Source organism: Tasmannia lanceolata, unplaced genomic scaffold, assembly GCF_043159265.1.
Source record: "Tasmannia lanceolata isolate RefF3 unplaced genomic scaffold, GAP_Taslan_0.1 ptg000016l, whole genome shotgun sequence".
Lineage (NCBI taxonomy): Eukaryota > Viridiplantae > Streptophyta > Magnoliopsida > Canellales > Winteraceae > Tasmannia > Tasmannia lanceolata.
In genome coordinates, this window is record NW_027518693.1 from 16,152,102 (window position 1) to 16,168,989 (window position 16,888).

General features: G+C 38.3%; 1 protein-coding gene across 1 annotated transcript; it reads right to left on the reverse strand.

Annotated features, from left to right (window-relative positions):
* Positions 1–519: 519 nt before the first annotated feature.
* On the reverse strand, positions 520–3,645 carry LOC143848431 (tryptophan N-monooxygenase CYP79A68-like). Its single transcript, XM_077357378.1, has 2 exons — positions 2,499–3,645; positions 520–1,241 (listed from the first exon to the last, which is right to left on the reverse strand). Exons 1-2 carry the CDS (start codon positions 3,540–3,542, stop codon positions 609–611), a joined length of 1,677 nt encoding a protein of 558 aa, XP_077213493.1. The 5' UTR covers positions 3,543–3,645; the 3' UTR covers positions 520–608.
* Between the last annotated feature and the right edge of the window lie 13,243 nt (positions 3,646–16,888).

The following is a 16,888-nucleotide window of genomic DNA, read 5'->3' on the forward strand; positions in this document are numbered from 1 at the left end:
TGGAGTTACCAGATAAGGACCAGGTAGTCCTAGTATTTGGGTCTATTAGTACGGCCCACAAACTTCCACTAGTACTTGAATCCATTAGTAGAGCTTATAAATCCCGAGGATGCTGTTAAAAGATGGAGGAAGGCTAGACAAGCCCCTTGCAAAAAAAGGAGTAAAGGGCGCCCCCATCGGTCAATATACATTTTTCACTTTACCCCTTTTTTGAAGTGAGGGTAGCATTCCTCAAAAAAATTGGATGTTAAAATTAAGACTTCAAAGTTGCCAATGTGCATTCATAAAGCTCACAAGAACTTAGATCTCTGTGCATTCAACATCCAAGTCCCCGATCGTAATAGACAGACGGCTACGGTCCCTGACTATCATCATGCACCGCAAAAATATCAGAAATGAACTACAAATTACTAAAAATATTTGAAAACATTGAAGCTTGCCAAAACCCAATGTCATTGACCATTGAAATAAGCGTGATTGTAGATCACCTGTAGAAGATTAGTCCACACATTTGTGAAAGAGAAAAACAAATTTTCGAATTCATTCAATTATTTAACGTACTAATAGTTTGTTGAAATGAAAAAAACAAAGCCGGAGAGCAAGACACACTAATTTGCAGGGTAAACATGTGTGGGAAGGCGTGGCTTAGCATTGGCCCGGAGGGGCTTAGCCAAGAAGAGATCATGGGTCCCCTCTTTCAGATCGATGCTCGATTGACCACTTGGCAGGCTCCAGCTGAATCCCTGAAGAAGCCTAGCCAATAACATCACGGTCATTGTAGTCCCAAGTGGGGCCCCCATGCACCCGCGTCGACCCGTGCTGAACGAGATGAAGCGAAGCTCCGGTTCAGCGAGCTCGACCTCGGTCGAACCATCCTTCAAGTGGCGCTCGGGATTGAATCTGAGTGGATCGTCCCAAACTCTAGGGTTTCGACCGAGCCCGATCCTGCTCAACAACACATGGCTTCCTTTCGGGATGAAGTACCCGGCCACCGTGGCGTCGGCAGTTGACACGTGTGGGAGGTTGAAGGGGGCAATTGGGTGGAGCCTAAATGCCTCTCTAGCACAGGCCTTGACGTAATTGAGGTGGGGAATGTCATTCTCTTCAACTAATCTTTCCTTTCCAACAATTCTATCCAATTCCTCGATGGCTTTCTTGAGAATGCGAGGTTGATTGATCATTTCAGCTATTGCCCATTCCACTGCATTTGCTGGGTTGTCTACTGATGCATAGATCAAATCCTGCAAATTTAAATTGTTTTCAGTCTTTTGCACTCTTCTTTTGTAAAATTCGTTGCAAATAACAAAATTTTGCCATGGTCCGATCAACGAATAACATCCTTTGAGGGCAAACAAATGACTTGAAAAAAGGCAGGGTCCACAATATTTTTTTTAATATGGGAAGTGATGTATTTGCCCAAAGATTTTTTACTTAGGACAGTCCTCTCTACTGCATTTATGAACTCTCTTTTACACTAGAGGGGCGGTTTATGTACCATTCCTCCAAGTGGGGACACCGTATGAAACTCCTGTCATGGCATCCACTACTAGAGACTGAATATGCTTTATGAGGTATGCTAAACTCAAGGGCGCCCCCATTGGGGGCAAGTCTTGCATTTAATCCTAATTAACTTGCAACCATTGCAAATGCACAATGGTGACGTGCAGCCCATTTTTGCAAGGGCGCCCCTGAGTTTAGCATTCCATATGTATTTTCACAAATTTTAAAAGTGAGATGACAGGGATGTGACATTTTCTTCCGTATTTATGACTGCTCTTCAACACTGTAGAAAACTAGAAATGGTGGCCCGTCTAAGAAAGATGCGGCGAATATTTCACTTCCCATTTAAAAAACAGGGTAGTTGGGAGTTGGGACCCCACGGTTTCATTTATTGAGTCGTTACTTTAATAGGATGAGCTCCATGAATCCATAGGATGATCTTAACTTAACCCTCAGATCTGATGAGGTTTTTGTAATGCATCATCTCTCATTAGATCGGAGGGTTAAGATCATTCAATGCCTCATTTTTTCAAAATTATGGTACGGCCCACTCCACAGGGTGATCCAAACCATCCATTGTTGGGCCACAAAGTAAATAGGCTGTGCTCCAAAAATCTTTTCCATAAGATGATCCTAACCCTCCCGATCTATTGAAGGGTCAATAAAGTGTCCCCGTATTAGATTGGAGGGTTACGAATGTTACGATCATCCAATGGAAATGAGTTTTAGCTTACAACCTATTTACGTTGTGAACGAACAAATGGACGGTTTGGATCATTCTACGAACTGGGCCATACCATACCTTTCAGAAAATATGGGTTTGTGCGGCCACCAATCACCATCATCAAAGACTATGGGTGGCAATGCCATCCTATTCCTCATAGTGTTAATTCTGTTTCTTTTTCAAATTGTGCATGGAAAGTGGAAACCCAAAATCATGACTAATAAGTGTCCTAAATGGGATTAACTTAAGAAACATGAAGTTATTGTATTCATACCGCAGTCTGTGCCTTGATCTCTTCTGTGCTTAGCAAAGGGTTCCCATTACTGTCCTTCACCAATATTAGTACATCAAGCAAGTCCTCTGGCTCCTTCTTCACACCCCTATCTTCACCACCTCTCCACTTTTTAATCCTCTCATCAATTATCGGCTCATGATACTTGTTAACAACCTTAATCGCCATTTTCATATTCTTCTCATGCCCATTCAAATCCATCCATCTCAACCTAGGCATATAATCCGAGACACAAAAAGCATAAAGAAGAGTAAGCACATTAAATAGCGCCTCAACATGTTCCTCTTCTTCAGCCCCTGGGCCTCCATCTTTACACCCTTCACCAAAGTACCTCTTGTTAAACATCATCTTCCTAATCACATTCCCACTATACTGCCTAACCGCAGTCCTTACATTGATAATTGCACCGGCCCCAGTGTGGCCACATTGGTTGTGAATGTACCGGACAAGGTTATCTGCCTCTTCGACTCTCTTACAGAGGAGCCACCTTAGTCTAGAAGGTGTTAAAACCTCAGATGCCACCACCCTTCTCATCTTTTTCCATTGATCACCCCACGGTGCAACCGCAACCGATAAGAAGCCACGGCTTGAGTACTCCGTCCCCATGGTGGTTGGCCTAGTGGCAAAGAGTGCATCGTTCTTTTTTAAGAATTCGCGGGCAATTTCCGGGCACTTGACTGGAATTATGTGGACATTGCCTAGGCGGATACACATGATATCGGTGTTTAATTCCTTCATGAGGCCTAGTATCCATCGGAATGCCGGCTTGTTCATGAAAATTTCCGGCAAGTTCCCAACGAGCGGCCATGGCGTAGGGCCCGGGGGGAGGGAGAGCTTCTTATGTAGCTTTAGGGTTTCGGATCGGAATTGGAAGAGCAAGAAAAATAAAGAGGCTATGACGAGGAGAGCAGTGGTGGGTATGGTGGCGAGGAGGAAGAACCCAAAAATGCCATTTGTGGGTGCATTTGGTACACCCCAACGTAGAGAGAGGAAGGAGGAGAGATTGGTTGTGTTGTTGTTATTCATGGCTAATTGAATCTAATTTCCTTGAAGATATGTGTGTGGTTTGGAGAAATAGGAGTGGAGATTAGAGGGGTGGTGCATGTCCTTAAATATAACATGAGGGAAAAGGTTGTTGACAGAGGAAAGTGGGAGGGAATACAAAAAGTGTGCGTAAATAAATAACCTTACATGCTAATCAGTATGGAGCAGACACTAGCATCACGTGCCTGGCTCAGGTCTTTCAATTAGGCCATGTTGATATCAATACAAACGTCTGTGGCGGAAATTATTTTTTCTTTCAACAGTTTTGAGGGAAATGACAAGATTATGTCCTTCTAAACTGTCAATTAAGGGGCGATGCCAGAAATTTTGCACAGGGAGGCAAAAATTATAGTAATTTTTTATCTATCTTAAAATTAAGATAGAAAAAATTTCTATCTGAAATTTTGCACAAGGGGCAAAAATTATAGTAAATTTTGCACAAAGAACTGAGATAAAGATGGTAAAATTAAAATTTTTAACTTATTTTCTATCTTAGGAATGATTGGAAAGGGGGAGGTCAGATTGCAATGAATTTCACTATTGATAAGTGACTACAATTACCTTAAACAGTACTTGTGTAGAGCATTCTGGATATAAGCATAGACAGATAAGAATAAGTTTAGGATATCATAACCCTAAGCTAACATAGTTGCTTAATCTAAAACCTTGATGATCTAACTGACAGTTCTAATAGATCTGATCTATTCGAACATCTTTTATGCAAGAAGTGATCTCAAATGTTTCATTATTGGCAAAAGTAGCCCTACCTCATTTTTTATTCACCACGGTTTATTTATATTTCTCATTTTCTTTGTCTTTTTTTTTTCTTTTTTTTTCTTTTTTTGTTTTTCATGGATTTCATGTTTCTTCAATATAATACGATTTTTCTAAAATTTAACTTACAGTTGAATTTTGAGTTTCAAGAAGGTATCACTACCTAATTAAGCCTAATATCAAGATAGTAAGCTGAATATCAAGGATTAAAATGTTAGTTATTGATTTCTATTGATCAAATATATTCTACTGGATCTTAGTATTTCATTTAGGCCTCTAACGGTCATCATGGCAATGTCACTGTAATGTATACATTAGCGAATATCTTGTTCTTTATTTACTGCAAGAAAGTGAGTTGAGTTGAGTTGAGTCAACTTGACTGAGTTATATCCATGGTTTTAAATTTCGACAGAAATCCGAAATTTTACCGAAACCGAAATCCCCGAAATTTACCAAAGTTCACTCGAAATTTTGGAATTTCGTTCGAAATTGACATTAAAATAACAAATTTTATTGTGTTAAAGTATTTTGAACGAAATTTCGGTAATTTCGATCGAAATTTCATCCTAAAAATCCCGACTTTCGTGCACATGGCGAAATTTCGGTTTCGGATAAGTCAGAAATTTTAGCTGAAACAGAAATTTAAAACCATGGTTATAACTAAAGGGCAATTTCCATTAGCCTCTTATTTTAATAGAGGAAACACATGTTTTTCAAGTGAAATAAAACTTTATGTTTTTAATGTTTTCCTAACAGACCTTTTTTACATGCATATCAAGAAAGCTATTGCATTCTCCATTTCAATAGCTTTCTTGATATGTATAGATATTTATATTTTAAGCCTCATTGTACTAGGCAATCAAGTTGTATTTTAAATACAATAGGTGATTAGCGCTAATCAAGAGGGTTAACACAACATTCATTAGAAACTTTACTTTCTCCATATCTAATAACTTTTTGCTGATTCTCAAGTGTCTAGTCCAATATGAAGTGGTTTTGAGGACACATCATTTAGGGCTAAAAAACTCACATCTCCAACCATCAAATTACAAGGAATGTAAAATTCATCCAAGGAAAAGAAGTGGGAAACCAAAAACTAGCACCCATGTGGACACTACATAGTGAAGCACCTTCTGGAATATACAAATTTCTTTTTCAGGTAACTCAGTGCAACAGAACATACCTCCACATGGTTCTCCAATGTGAAAAAAACCCAGAGTAAAGGAGGAAACAATAACTCAATTAGACAGCTACAATTGAGTCATTACCATAATGATCATGAAGTGGGCCCCCTCTGAAAGAACCATAAAATAAAGTTTCCCCCATTAAATACTTGGGACAACCACACCGCTGGCTTTAATGTATTTCTTACTACTAAAGGACAGGAAGGGTTAGTGAAAATTCGCCCAACAATAATCCATGTTTTTGCAAAGTAGACAGTAAAATAGACTAAAAATTTAAACTAAAACACTGTTTATTGATTGAATGTCTACTTCTTCTTAAAGAGGACGAATTAAGAACGAAAATGAGAGATGATTATACATTAGAAAAGTGATTTAAAGCTGAGACTGATCATGATCAACTCTGTCACACTGCACCATCTGTCGACTCTAATACCAATACAAGGCATGTTTTTGTGGTGATATGTTCCTGACGTGGCACTATGGCACACGTGCTTCTCATGAGACCATACATTAGCTCTTTTTAGGGCTCGTGATTCTCGTGTAGCTCTAGCCTCTAGGACTCGTGATTCTCGTGGTTTTCGAAGTTTGATTGGTTCGGCTTTTCAGCGATTTTGATAAATAAAAAATAAAATAAAAATGTGTCATTTGTGTGTTTGAAAGGGATTTGAGAGGTACTACAAACTTCTTCTAACACTATTAACCTCTTCAAACAAAATTTGTACGTGCGAGGGAATGAGTTTTAGACCACCTCAATCGTAACCCCCCTCTCTCTCTCTCTCTCTCTCTCACACATAGAGGCAACTCATTTCTTCTATTTTTTTCAGCTATGTTTAAAATAGAAAGAGGCCTCTGATATCAGCACAACCATATTTTGATATTTTTCACAAACCCTGATGTCCTTAGAACCATGGTTTTAAATTTCGACCGAAATCTGAAATTTTGGTTTCGGTGGAGAACGAAACCAAAATCGGATAAACCTGAAACCCTACAAAATTTCGACCGAAATTTCAAAATTTTGATCAAATTTTGTTTTTCCCAACATTTCGTTAAATTTCGGTCCAAGATTTAAGGAAAATCCCAAAAAATCTGGATTTTTAACATTATTTGATGTTCTCATGAAATTTCGGGCGAAATTGCCCAATAATTTCGGCCGAAATTTTTGAATGAGATAAAATATTAGTTTATAGGTTTCGTCTAATTTCAGCCAAAATTTCTTTTTTGGTGAGGAACGAAATGCATTCCGAAAGAGAAATTTGAAACCAAGGGATTTTTCCGTCCTCAGAGGCACACTGGGGTTTTTCCGTCCTTAGAACCTAGGTAGAACTCACCCTTAAAAGTTAGCCATTCCCTTATAACCCATCCACATCTACCCGTTTTTTTCCAATGTGCGATGATTTGCTTTTGCATGGAACCCCAACAATAACAGTGGTACTATAAAGGAGGGGATAATGTGATTGATGACTTGAACTACATGGTGGTGAAAGCTAAAGACCTGACTGTATCAAAATCCAAGATTCTTGAGAAGATCAATATGGAAATTTTTATGAATGGTTTGCCTCCATGAAATTTGGTTGGTGTTGTACATAGGTGCAATGCAACCAATACTAATACTTGTACATAGGTGCAATGCAACCAATACTAATATGAAGCAATTGGCATTAAGACTTACTCATGAACAATTGTGCATGCAGTAGAATAAAAGCCATGATCTACTTTTGTGTCATGGTGTTCTTAAGAATCATGTTGAATCAGGCAACAACAAGAACAAGCTGAAGGAAAAAGGAAAATAAGAACTCGAAGCTAAAACAAAAGAAAATTAGTCTCGAAAGACATGTCCTATTTCTAACAACAGAGTAGAAAATCTATAGGAGAACAATGGCTACAATGATGAGGGTTATTATAATGTACCATCTTAACGTGTGAATGCAGTGATCTTGTGCTTCATGACGTCTGTAAACACCATGTATGAGGCAAAATCTTCTTCTCTTTCTATCGTTGTTGAAGAAGTAGATGGAAGATAATTTTTATAATGGACATATGACTATTGTAAAGAAATGAATTGTTAATATCGGAGGACATTTTGTCTAAGAATATGGACATTTAGAATTCATAGTTTTTGCTTGGTTGATGCATATGTTTGTTATTCTAGATTATAATATATTGATAAAAAAAAAGATGAATATTCAAAATAAAATTAATTTTTAAAATAATTAATATTAATTATAAAATAATTGAATATTGTATAGTTGAAAAAATGGTCCGGAATTTTTTTCAAAGACGTACAGAAAGAGAAGAAATTGCTTGGGGTAGTTCACTCTAATATATGTGGGCCTTTAAGTGTTAGTCTAGTATTTAGTCATTTTACTACTTGAGTAGATAGTTAATTCGGTTTGAATTTGGTGGTATGGGATGTCTACGTAAATCTCAATCCGAACTCATTTTCATGAATTTTTATATTCTTGAGATTATAGATTGGAGATTTTTTTGGTGTTTGGGGGGGGAGAGAGCTGGAGGCTCTTCTTTGTTCTATCTTTCAAGAGAAATTGAAATAGAAGATAGTAGATTGCTATCTTTCTAGATTTCCTTTCTTATCGTATCCTATTTTGTTTAATACAATATCAAAGAACTCATCCAGATCAATTCATTATTCCCTATTGCTTCAAAAAACTCTTGTGTCACCTTGCTCGAGTTGAGATCCACTCTCTTTGAGAACGCTACATATTTAAATCCATCCATTTGGCTCAAAACTACTTTAGTTCTATAAGAACTCTCTAAAAAGCCTCTAGATATGTAAGCTAATTCTTACTTTATGTTTGTGAAGATAAATCCTTGAAGAATAAAAACATATTAATGGGGTAGAACTCACCCCTAAAAGCTAGCCATTGGAGGGAGGGGGTTCATTCCCTTATAACCCATCCCCATCTATTTCACTTGTCAGATGTCGGACTATTTGCTTTTGCGTGGAACCCCAACAATCTCCCCTTCCACAGGGAAACAACGTGAACAATCTTGCCTCTCCACACGGCGGCAACGTGGGAACCACGAGATACTACACCGGGGTTACCAAGATATTCCCCGAGGGACATTTCTGCCCTCGGAGGCAAGCCAGGGTCTGATACCATTTGTACGTAGGGAATTTAACTGAATAGAACTTGTTCACTTTTTTATTTTAAAAAATAAAATAAAAATTATTTAGAAATTCAAATTTTATTTCTTTTATATAAAAAGTTGCATTTTTAAAAATGAAGAGAAGTGTCTCTTAATACAATTTAAAACGAACAGAAGTGTCTCGTGTCCTTCCCAAAGGGTCTTTTCTCATTCCCTTTGGTCAAGGCAACATAATTTGTGTTTGCAAGGCTACTGGGCTGCTTGAGTGCACATCCCTGGAGCGGAGTTGTTGTATGCCTTCATCCTGGAGGCATACGTTAGAGACTCATTTGCACCGTCAATTCGTCGAATGTGGGGGCGTTATTTGCCTTAAGGTTAGAGACCCATTTGCACCATCAATTCGTATGATCTATGGATTTAGATCCATGCCTCTACTCATGTGGCTATTTGATTGGTATGATCTGCTTAATTGCAATTTCCATGTTTTTTTAATTAATATAATCTGAATTCACATGAAGCATGTGAATATTTAACTAACAGAACTCACCCCTAAGTTAGCCATTAGAGGGAGAGTGCATATTCCCTTATAACACATGTCCATCCATTGCACTTATCCGATGTGGGACTATTTGCTTTTGAGTGGAACCCCAACATTGTTGTTGTTATTGATAAATCTGTGTGAAACCTAGATCGGATCGCAACGGATTTGATCTTCTCGGAGGGAAGATCGGCCTCTTGACCCACTTCGAGGGAAGGGTCCGTCCTCCTTTGTGCACTGGACACAATTTTCCAAAATAAATCTCTTCATTCCCAGTGGTTTAGTTACAAGCCTTTTTAAAGAAGAGGATAAATAACATAGCAAACAGATAACTACGATAAGAGTTCATCCTAACCGAACTCTAACAACTAGCAATCCTATCATTATTGTAACTTATTCTAGGAGACAAAGATAACCACGTAACCATCTGACACTTATCTAGATAACTAGGATACTTGAAAACTCCTACAATAACTCTAGCTTATCTGGCCTAACCCATATCCCAAACTAACCGGTTTGAGAGAAGATATTTTACACAAATAATTAAGATACATATCATTAGGGGTGGACATGGTTCGGTTCGGTTAGGTTTTGGTGTATAACCGGAACCGAACCATATATAATCGGTTCCCGGAAATTGGAACAAGAAGCGAACCATATATGTTTGGAACCGAACCGAACCAGAACCGAAATTGATCGGTTCGGTTCGGTTATGGGTTTACCCAACCTTCACCAAATGTAGATATTTGCCTAATCATGTGGTTTTCTGCTCCATGATGAACTACAAACAGTTATACAAGAGCAAGGGTTATATAAACAGTTATGTAAACAATTATATAACAGTTACATATGAACTACAAACAGTTCTATCAAACCAAAATTTCCGTGTGGTTTTCTGCTCCATGATGAACTACAAACAGTTATATAAGAGTAAGGGTTATATAAAAAGTTATATAAACAATTATATAACATTTATATATGAACTACAAACAGTTCTATCAAACCAATATTCCGGGTTTACCCAACCTCTGAACCCTCCTAAATTTAAAAGGGGTGAATTAAAAGGGGGTGGGGTGAATTTATCAAATGAGGCATTGGGTTTTAAGGTGAGGGTTGGTTCTCGGTTCTGGAATCCCAAACCCAGAACCAAACCGAATTTCCACCGGTTCCAGGATATAAGAACCGGAACCGAACCATGTAGATATGGAACCGAACCAAATCAAATGTGCCAGTTCAGTTCGGTTCCTCGGTTTGAACCGGAACCATGTCCACCCCTACATATCATTCCACCCCTCTTAAAAAGGAACCTTGTCCGCAAGGTTCCCACATGGAAATTTGGTCGAATAGTGCCATCTTGAAGCATGGTTCGAACCATCTTCTCAATTTCATTTCTAGGATAGTGTGGATACTGATAAAACCGTAGAAATGTTGGCATGTTGTCTTTGTGAAGTAGGATCTGATGATCCTGTGACAAATCAAGCAAGCTCTTCCTTGGCTCCATCGAAGGTTCTTCATCGGCTATCTCAATAACCCCTTCGACACACATGGTTTGGAATGCTTATGCTCCAGCAAAGATGTGTATAGAGATCTCTGGCGTTGGTCCACCGCCATCTTTGATTAGGTTCGGCTCATCATCCCCAAGCTTGTCGTCTGATTCTTCGCTTGCTCGAAGATTCTGAGTTTGGTTGAGGGAGCTATCCCCTTGCTCAAACAGTTGGTCGTTGGACATTTGATCAAAGCGAGCATTCATGGCCAAAAATATCTCATTCATCTTCTTGTGTATCATTTCCTGACCATTAGTTAAAGAGCACACCTTCTTCTCCAAACGCGCCAACCATTGCTCCTCCATGCCTGGCTCTGATACCACTTGTTACGAACCTAGATCGGATCGCAACGGATTTGATCTTCTCGGAGGGAAGATTGGCCTCTTGACCCACTTCGAGGGAAGGGTCAGTCCTCCTTTGTGCACTTGACACAATTTTCCGAAATAAATCTCTTCATTCCCAATGGTTCAGTTACAAGTGTTTTTAAAGAAGAGGAAAAATAAAAATAGCAAACAGATAACTACGATAAGAGTTCATCCTAACCGAACTCTAACAACTAGCAATCTTATCATTATTGTAACTTATTTTAGGAGGCAAAGATAACCACGTAACCATCTGACACTTATCTAGATAACTAGGATACTTGAAAACTCCTACAATAACTCTAGCTTATCCAGCCTAACCCATATCCCTAACTAACCGGTTTGGGAGAAGATATTTTACACAAATAATTAAGATACATATCATAATCCAGATCTGTTTAGTAGCAGAACCTAGATTACAGATCTATGATAGTTCTACTTGGAATTGAATACAATTCATCGAGATCCGTTCAAATTTTCATGTTCTTATTAGCTAGCATGCAAATCGATTTTCACTTTTCTAAGTGTTGAAGACTGAATTAAGATTCAACTGAATGAAGATCAAAACCAGTTAGAATCTGCTGATGCTAAAGAAAAATCAGCTTCAGAGCAGAATCGTGAGTCATTGCTTTCAGATCCGTCTTGTTAACAGCGTACGACACAAAATCTAAGAGGCCAATTTCTGAACCACTTAGTAGCCAATCCGGAACCAAAGTACGGGTGTTGGGTGTTAGTTGCTGGTGTCAATGTAACTTCAGTTCAAAGGAATTGAAGTGCTAATTGAGCTTCAAAGGTTTGCTCGTCCCAAGAGGAGTGCTTAATTTAGATTTGTTGAACTGTGATCACCAGTCCTATGTCTAGGATAGAAAAATGTCACATCTGATCTAGTTTCAATCTTGAACTAAACTGCCTACACTTCTGTTCGCTCAAGCTTAAGTGACTGCCTAATCTAATCTGTTCGATCAAGCATTCGGGAAATGTCAATGATCTTTTTATCCAAGCAACAATTCAAATGAAATCTCAAACTCGACAACTGTTGGAGGTCACTTAATTTGGCCGAACTTAACTTCATCTTCTCCACTCATGGTTGATCAGTTTAGTATTTGCTGGAATAAATTTGAAGAATGTCCTAAGGTGCAAGGTCCATCACAGTACTTTGATCGGTTTTTTGGATAAAAAATATGTGAGTTGCATCCTCCTTTACTTCAGAATATCAATGTAGAAGTTTCAAATTCTAGAATTGATCTATGCTTCAGCTTCCATACCTGCATCAAGTGGTATCAAAGAAGGTCTGCATAATTTCTTGATTTTTGCAATCCTATGGGGGACTTGAAGAATAGATCTGTAAGTTCGCTAGCTTTTTTCACTGTGTTTTTATAATTTTTGAGGATTAATAGGAAGAATTCTACTTAGTTTTCAATTATTGTTGCCTCAAGCACCTAGAATTGATTTCTTCTAGAATTCAAGTAGATATCCTAGTTATCCATGCTCTTTTGTGGCAAGTAGTCCAACACAAATTCAGAGAAGGGAACAATGTAGCTGACTCCCTTGCAAATGAAGCGGTTGCTTGTAGGTCAGCTGCGTCTACAGGTTGTGGAGAGAATTTCCCCTTTTAGCGACACAGCTGTTGAGGGTTCCGCGTGAAAGCAAAGATCCCACATCGGAAATGAAATAGATGTGGATGGGCTTTATAATGATTTGGGTGCCCTCCCCTTAACGGCTAGCTTTTAAGGGTGAGTTCTACCTGAGTCGCAACAAGTGGTAATAGAGCTAGGTGCGCTGTGTGGCCTTATAAGTTGGTTTTTTCTGCTTAGTATCTCTCCCTTGGGTAGTCCTCTTGTTCTACACTTATTATTATTATATACGTCTTTCAGTCTACGCCCGGGCCATTATTTTTCTTGTGAAAAAAAATTAAACCATATTGTGAAGAATGACAATATAAGGCAAGGAACAGTGAGTTATTAAAGAATGGAAAACACTTCTTAAACAGGATCCCGTGCTACAAATAAAGAAGGGAAGAAAATGGCCTAAAAATTTGGCCCATTTTCACGAGTTTTTGTTTATTTGTAGGGATATGTGCCCTCTTTTTTTGTTTTTTGTGCACATGTCACGATAGATGATCCGGTGCTTTTTTCTAGCACGGGATCCCGTTTTCCTATCAACCCTCTTAAAGAACATAAGAGATACAAGTAAGCCCCTTTTTGTTTATGTACTTACACATATTATGTACATATCTCTTTAAGAATCTCTTTGCCGACTCTACAATGCGTGGAGAGTAACACTGTTTGACATATTCTTCCCCAAGGTTTTGCCGAATTCGTTTTTTATGTCATAAGAGTCCTCATAATTATCTTTGTCAACTTCTATCCGGACATTACTTTGCATGTACATACAAGGTTTTCAAATATAAAATAAATGTTGCAGGCGCTTCTGTTCATTTTGTGAGGTCCACTAGTCATGCATTTGCCATAGATTATAGTGAAGAAAAAGAATGTTTATAGAGTTGGGAAACTTGGAACAAGTTTTCGTGGTCATGTTTTCGAACTCCTTTGTTTTTTAATGTCATTGTAGTTGAAACCAATGTTTTGGTCGTCTTGTGTAAAACAAGATTAGAATCTCTTCATTCCAACCTACAATAAGACTATCTTTGCTTATTTTGATTCTTATCGCCTAATCTTGTCGACCAGTCGCACAACAACACCTGAAAACGCGTTTTTAGTAGCCCTTAATGCAATTATTAAAGCAGCATTTTCAATTTGTCACATAACTTCCGAATAGGTTGTTTCTCTTTCTTTCTTCTTCTTCCTAGTTTCTTACTGAAAATTCATCAGCAATTTAAAACATTTTTAAAAAAAGTTTTAAAAAATTAAGTACTTAAACTTGAAACTTATAAAAATTACCAATTAAAACATTTTCTGCAGAGAGTTAAAATTTTTCTAGGGTTTCACAATCACTGTGGATTTGACATAGAGACCCTTAAATGTAGGCATAACACTCATGTCTGTTTGTCTTTTGCATATAAAAATGAAAAAGAAGCAAATATCAGAACTGGGATGATGAAAATGGCTAAATTTATGGCCTTTTATGCATAAATATATGAATGTACATATATGGCAACTGATATTCCCAGCTGTCAATAACACAATTCACTTCATCTTTTATTATTTACCGATGGAGAGACCAACAATGAGAATGCACCATGTGTGCAGTAAAAAATTACTTTCTTGTTGATTTTCCTTAAACTAAGGGATGCTCACGGGGTCCTCTGCTCGGTGGTACTCTCCGTCTCTCTGGCATTACTCTTCCCAAAAACATAAAGCTCTAGGCAACCAATTAAAAAGGAAAAAACAAGTTGAGTTTGTTCGTATCAAACATGGTAGTGTATATTTACTGTATACTAGCCACATATATAATATGTATATGTAGAATGGGGATGAAATGGGGATGAAAGGGCGCTCACATTGATTGTATATTACCAAAGTGCATTAAATGGGTTGAAAAGTCAAAGACCATGGCTGATACGCAACCAATGCAGGTGCCCTTTCATGTTTCATCCTATTTTTGCAATGGCTCCCTTCACTTGCGGGCGGGGGCGCACTAATTTACACTTTGCCTGCATTGGTCATTGGGGGCAGCTTACTAAGGTTGTAGGTTAACTCCCAACTTATCTTATAAAAAATAAAGGGATTTTGAAGTCATCGGAGGCCATGGCCACCCCCACGTTATATGTGCCTCCGCCCCTATAATAGCTTTTGATAGCTTACTGATATCCACATGACCATATTTTGATAATGGTACAACAATATTATTGTTTTACACTTTTCAAAGAGTTGTCAAAAGCTATTACAATTTTTTTTTAGTAGGTAAGCTGGGAACGAACGTGTGACCTGAAGGTTGAGAAGCAAACCCTTAACCATTGAGCTACAGGCCCAAGCCCTAAGCTATTACAATTAACAAAAGAAAAGTGATATATTTGCCCCCTCTTCTTTCCCAGGTCACCACCTTTTATACATGAGATTTGCTAGGGACCATCGCAGAAGGCATTTCGCAGATGGTCTATCACATGTCAGACCAGCCACCTCGTGAATGATGACAAAATCTGCTGAAAAGTGTGCCTCTGTGGCTGGTCTGACATGTGACACCTCTATGGCTAGTCTGACATGCGACAGACCATCTGCGAAATGCCTTCTGCGATGATCCCTAGCAAATCTCTTTATACATATGTGTGTGTATTTCCATGAAGTATTCCACTTATTTTAGCGTGCATTTCTTATACGGGATTTGCTGGACAATTTCACATAAAGCCATTCTGCGGTTCACTTTTCCAGGAGAGAACAACCACACAGCCATAGGCTTAACCTATTTTATACCCATTAAATAAGGAATAATAGTTACAGGCTACTGATATCGGAACTACCATGTTATAATAATTGCACGAACTGTTTTGTCTTTTATTATTTGAACAGCTCTCAAAGGTTATTACAGTTACCAAAAATCGCTCCGAAGCTAATTAAAACAGAAAAGGTGAGCTGAGCTTGTGCAGTTATTAACACATAATAGTGCCAGTATAATATTAAAATTGCAAACTTGTCCGGCAATTAATAATTAGTACCTCCTAAGCACGGCCGGTGGAATAAGAAATATTTTTGTCCGGCCCACAACTTCCAAAAAAGCCCAACAAAACATCAAACTCATCCAAAATACATCCCAACAAATATAATAATGACCCAAAATATTTAGGGTCTGGAGCACATAAAATTACAAATGTGCCATCTGTGGGAGTTTCAGCATTTTGGCCCATTTTGCAATCTTGGTTTGAGATTTGGGCATGGTCCATTCTACACATATGTTCATTAAGATTGTGCAGATTGGGTCATTAGAACAGCTTTGGATTGTTGAAGACTTGTTCGTATAAACTTTCTCACTCTGCCAATCGTGGTCTCGCTAGAGTCTTACCTTTTTTTCCACCATGACTGAGTTCTCTTGAGTTCGAATTTTCCCTAGGTCGTGTTCGGCGACCATTATAATAATGGATTCTAGTGGATTTTGTTGAGGTTTTAAGTGCGGAGAATGAAAATTACTAAAGAAACCCAAAAATCTTGTTCCTGACCCGCTAAGCCGTTTTTAAGTCTTATCCTATTTGTGCCACTGAAAGATGAGATTATGCGGAGCTACTCAGAGTTGCTTCTGCAGATTCTCATTATTCCGTTTCCACACAATTACTCGAGCGAGAATGAGAAACCTTGCCAGAACACTCCACTAGTTAGTGAAAAATCTACCACATTATCAATCATTAACTCACTCTAGTTGATTTTGTTTTACCTTAGCCAAGTTGTCCCCTATGTCCGAGTTTTGAAACAATGCATATATGAAACCATATATAGTGTTCAATATTGGGGTACAATCTGGGACGGGTCCAATCAGAATCCAAGGGGTCCTACCCAATTTCGCTCATGTTGGCTAAAGCCAAACCGATTTAATTTTGGGTTGGGTTAGGGACAGATAGGATTGCCCAAGGCCTCAGTAATAAATTTCCTGTTTTTATGATCAGCAGAGGTTATGGCCAACCAATGATAGTTACTAGTGAAATTTTTGGAACATAGAAAGAGAATTGTTCATGTACACTGGCCAAGGGAGGGCATAATGTAGTTATCTCAAAGCTAAAGGCTGAATTTGTCTCCCCATTTGTATAGTTTAGCATTTCTCTATCCTTCCTCGGTTTTGCAAACAACATAGTCGTCTTTATTTAGTCCGGCCAAATATCTTGGCTCTTTATTATGCTTCCTCTCCAACGCATTTCCTTCTCCACCACACCAAA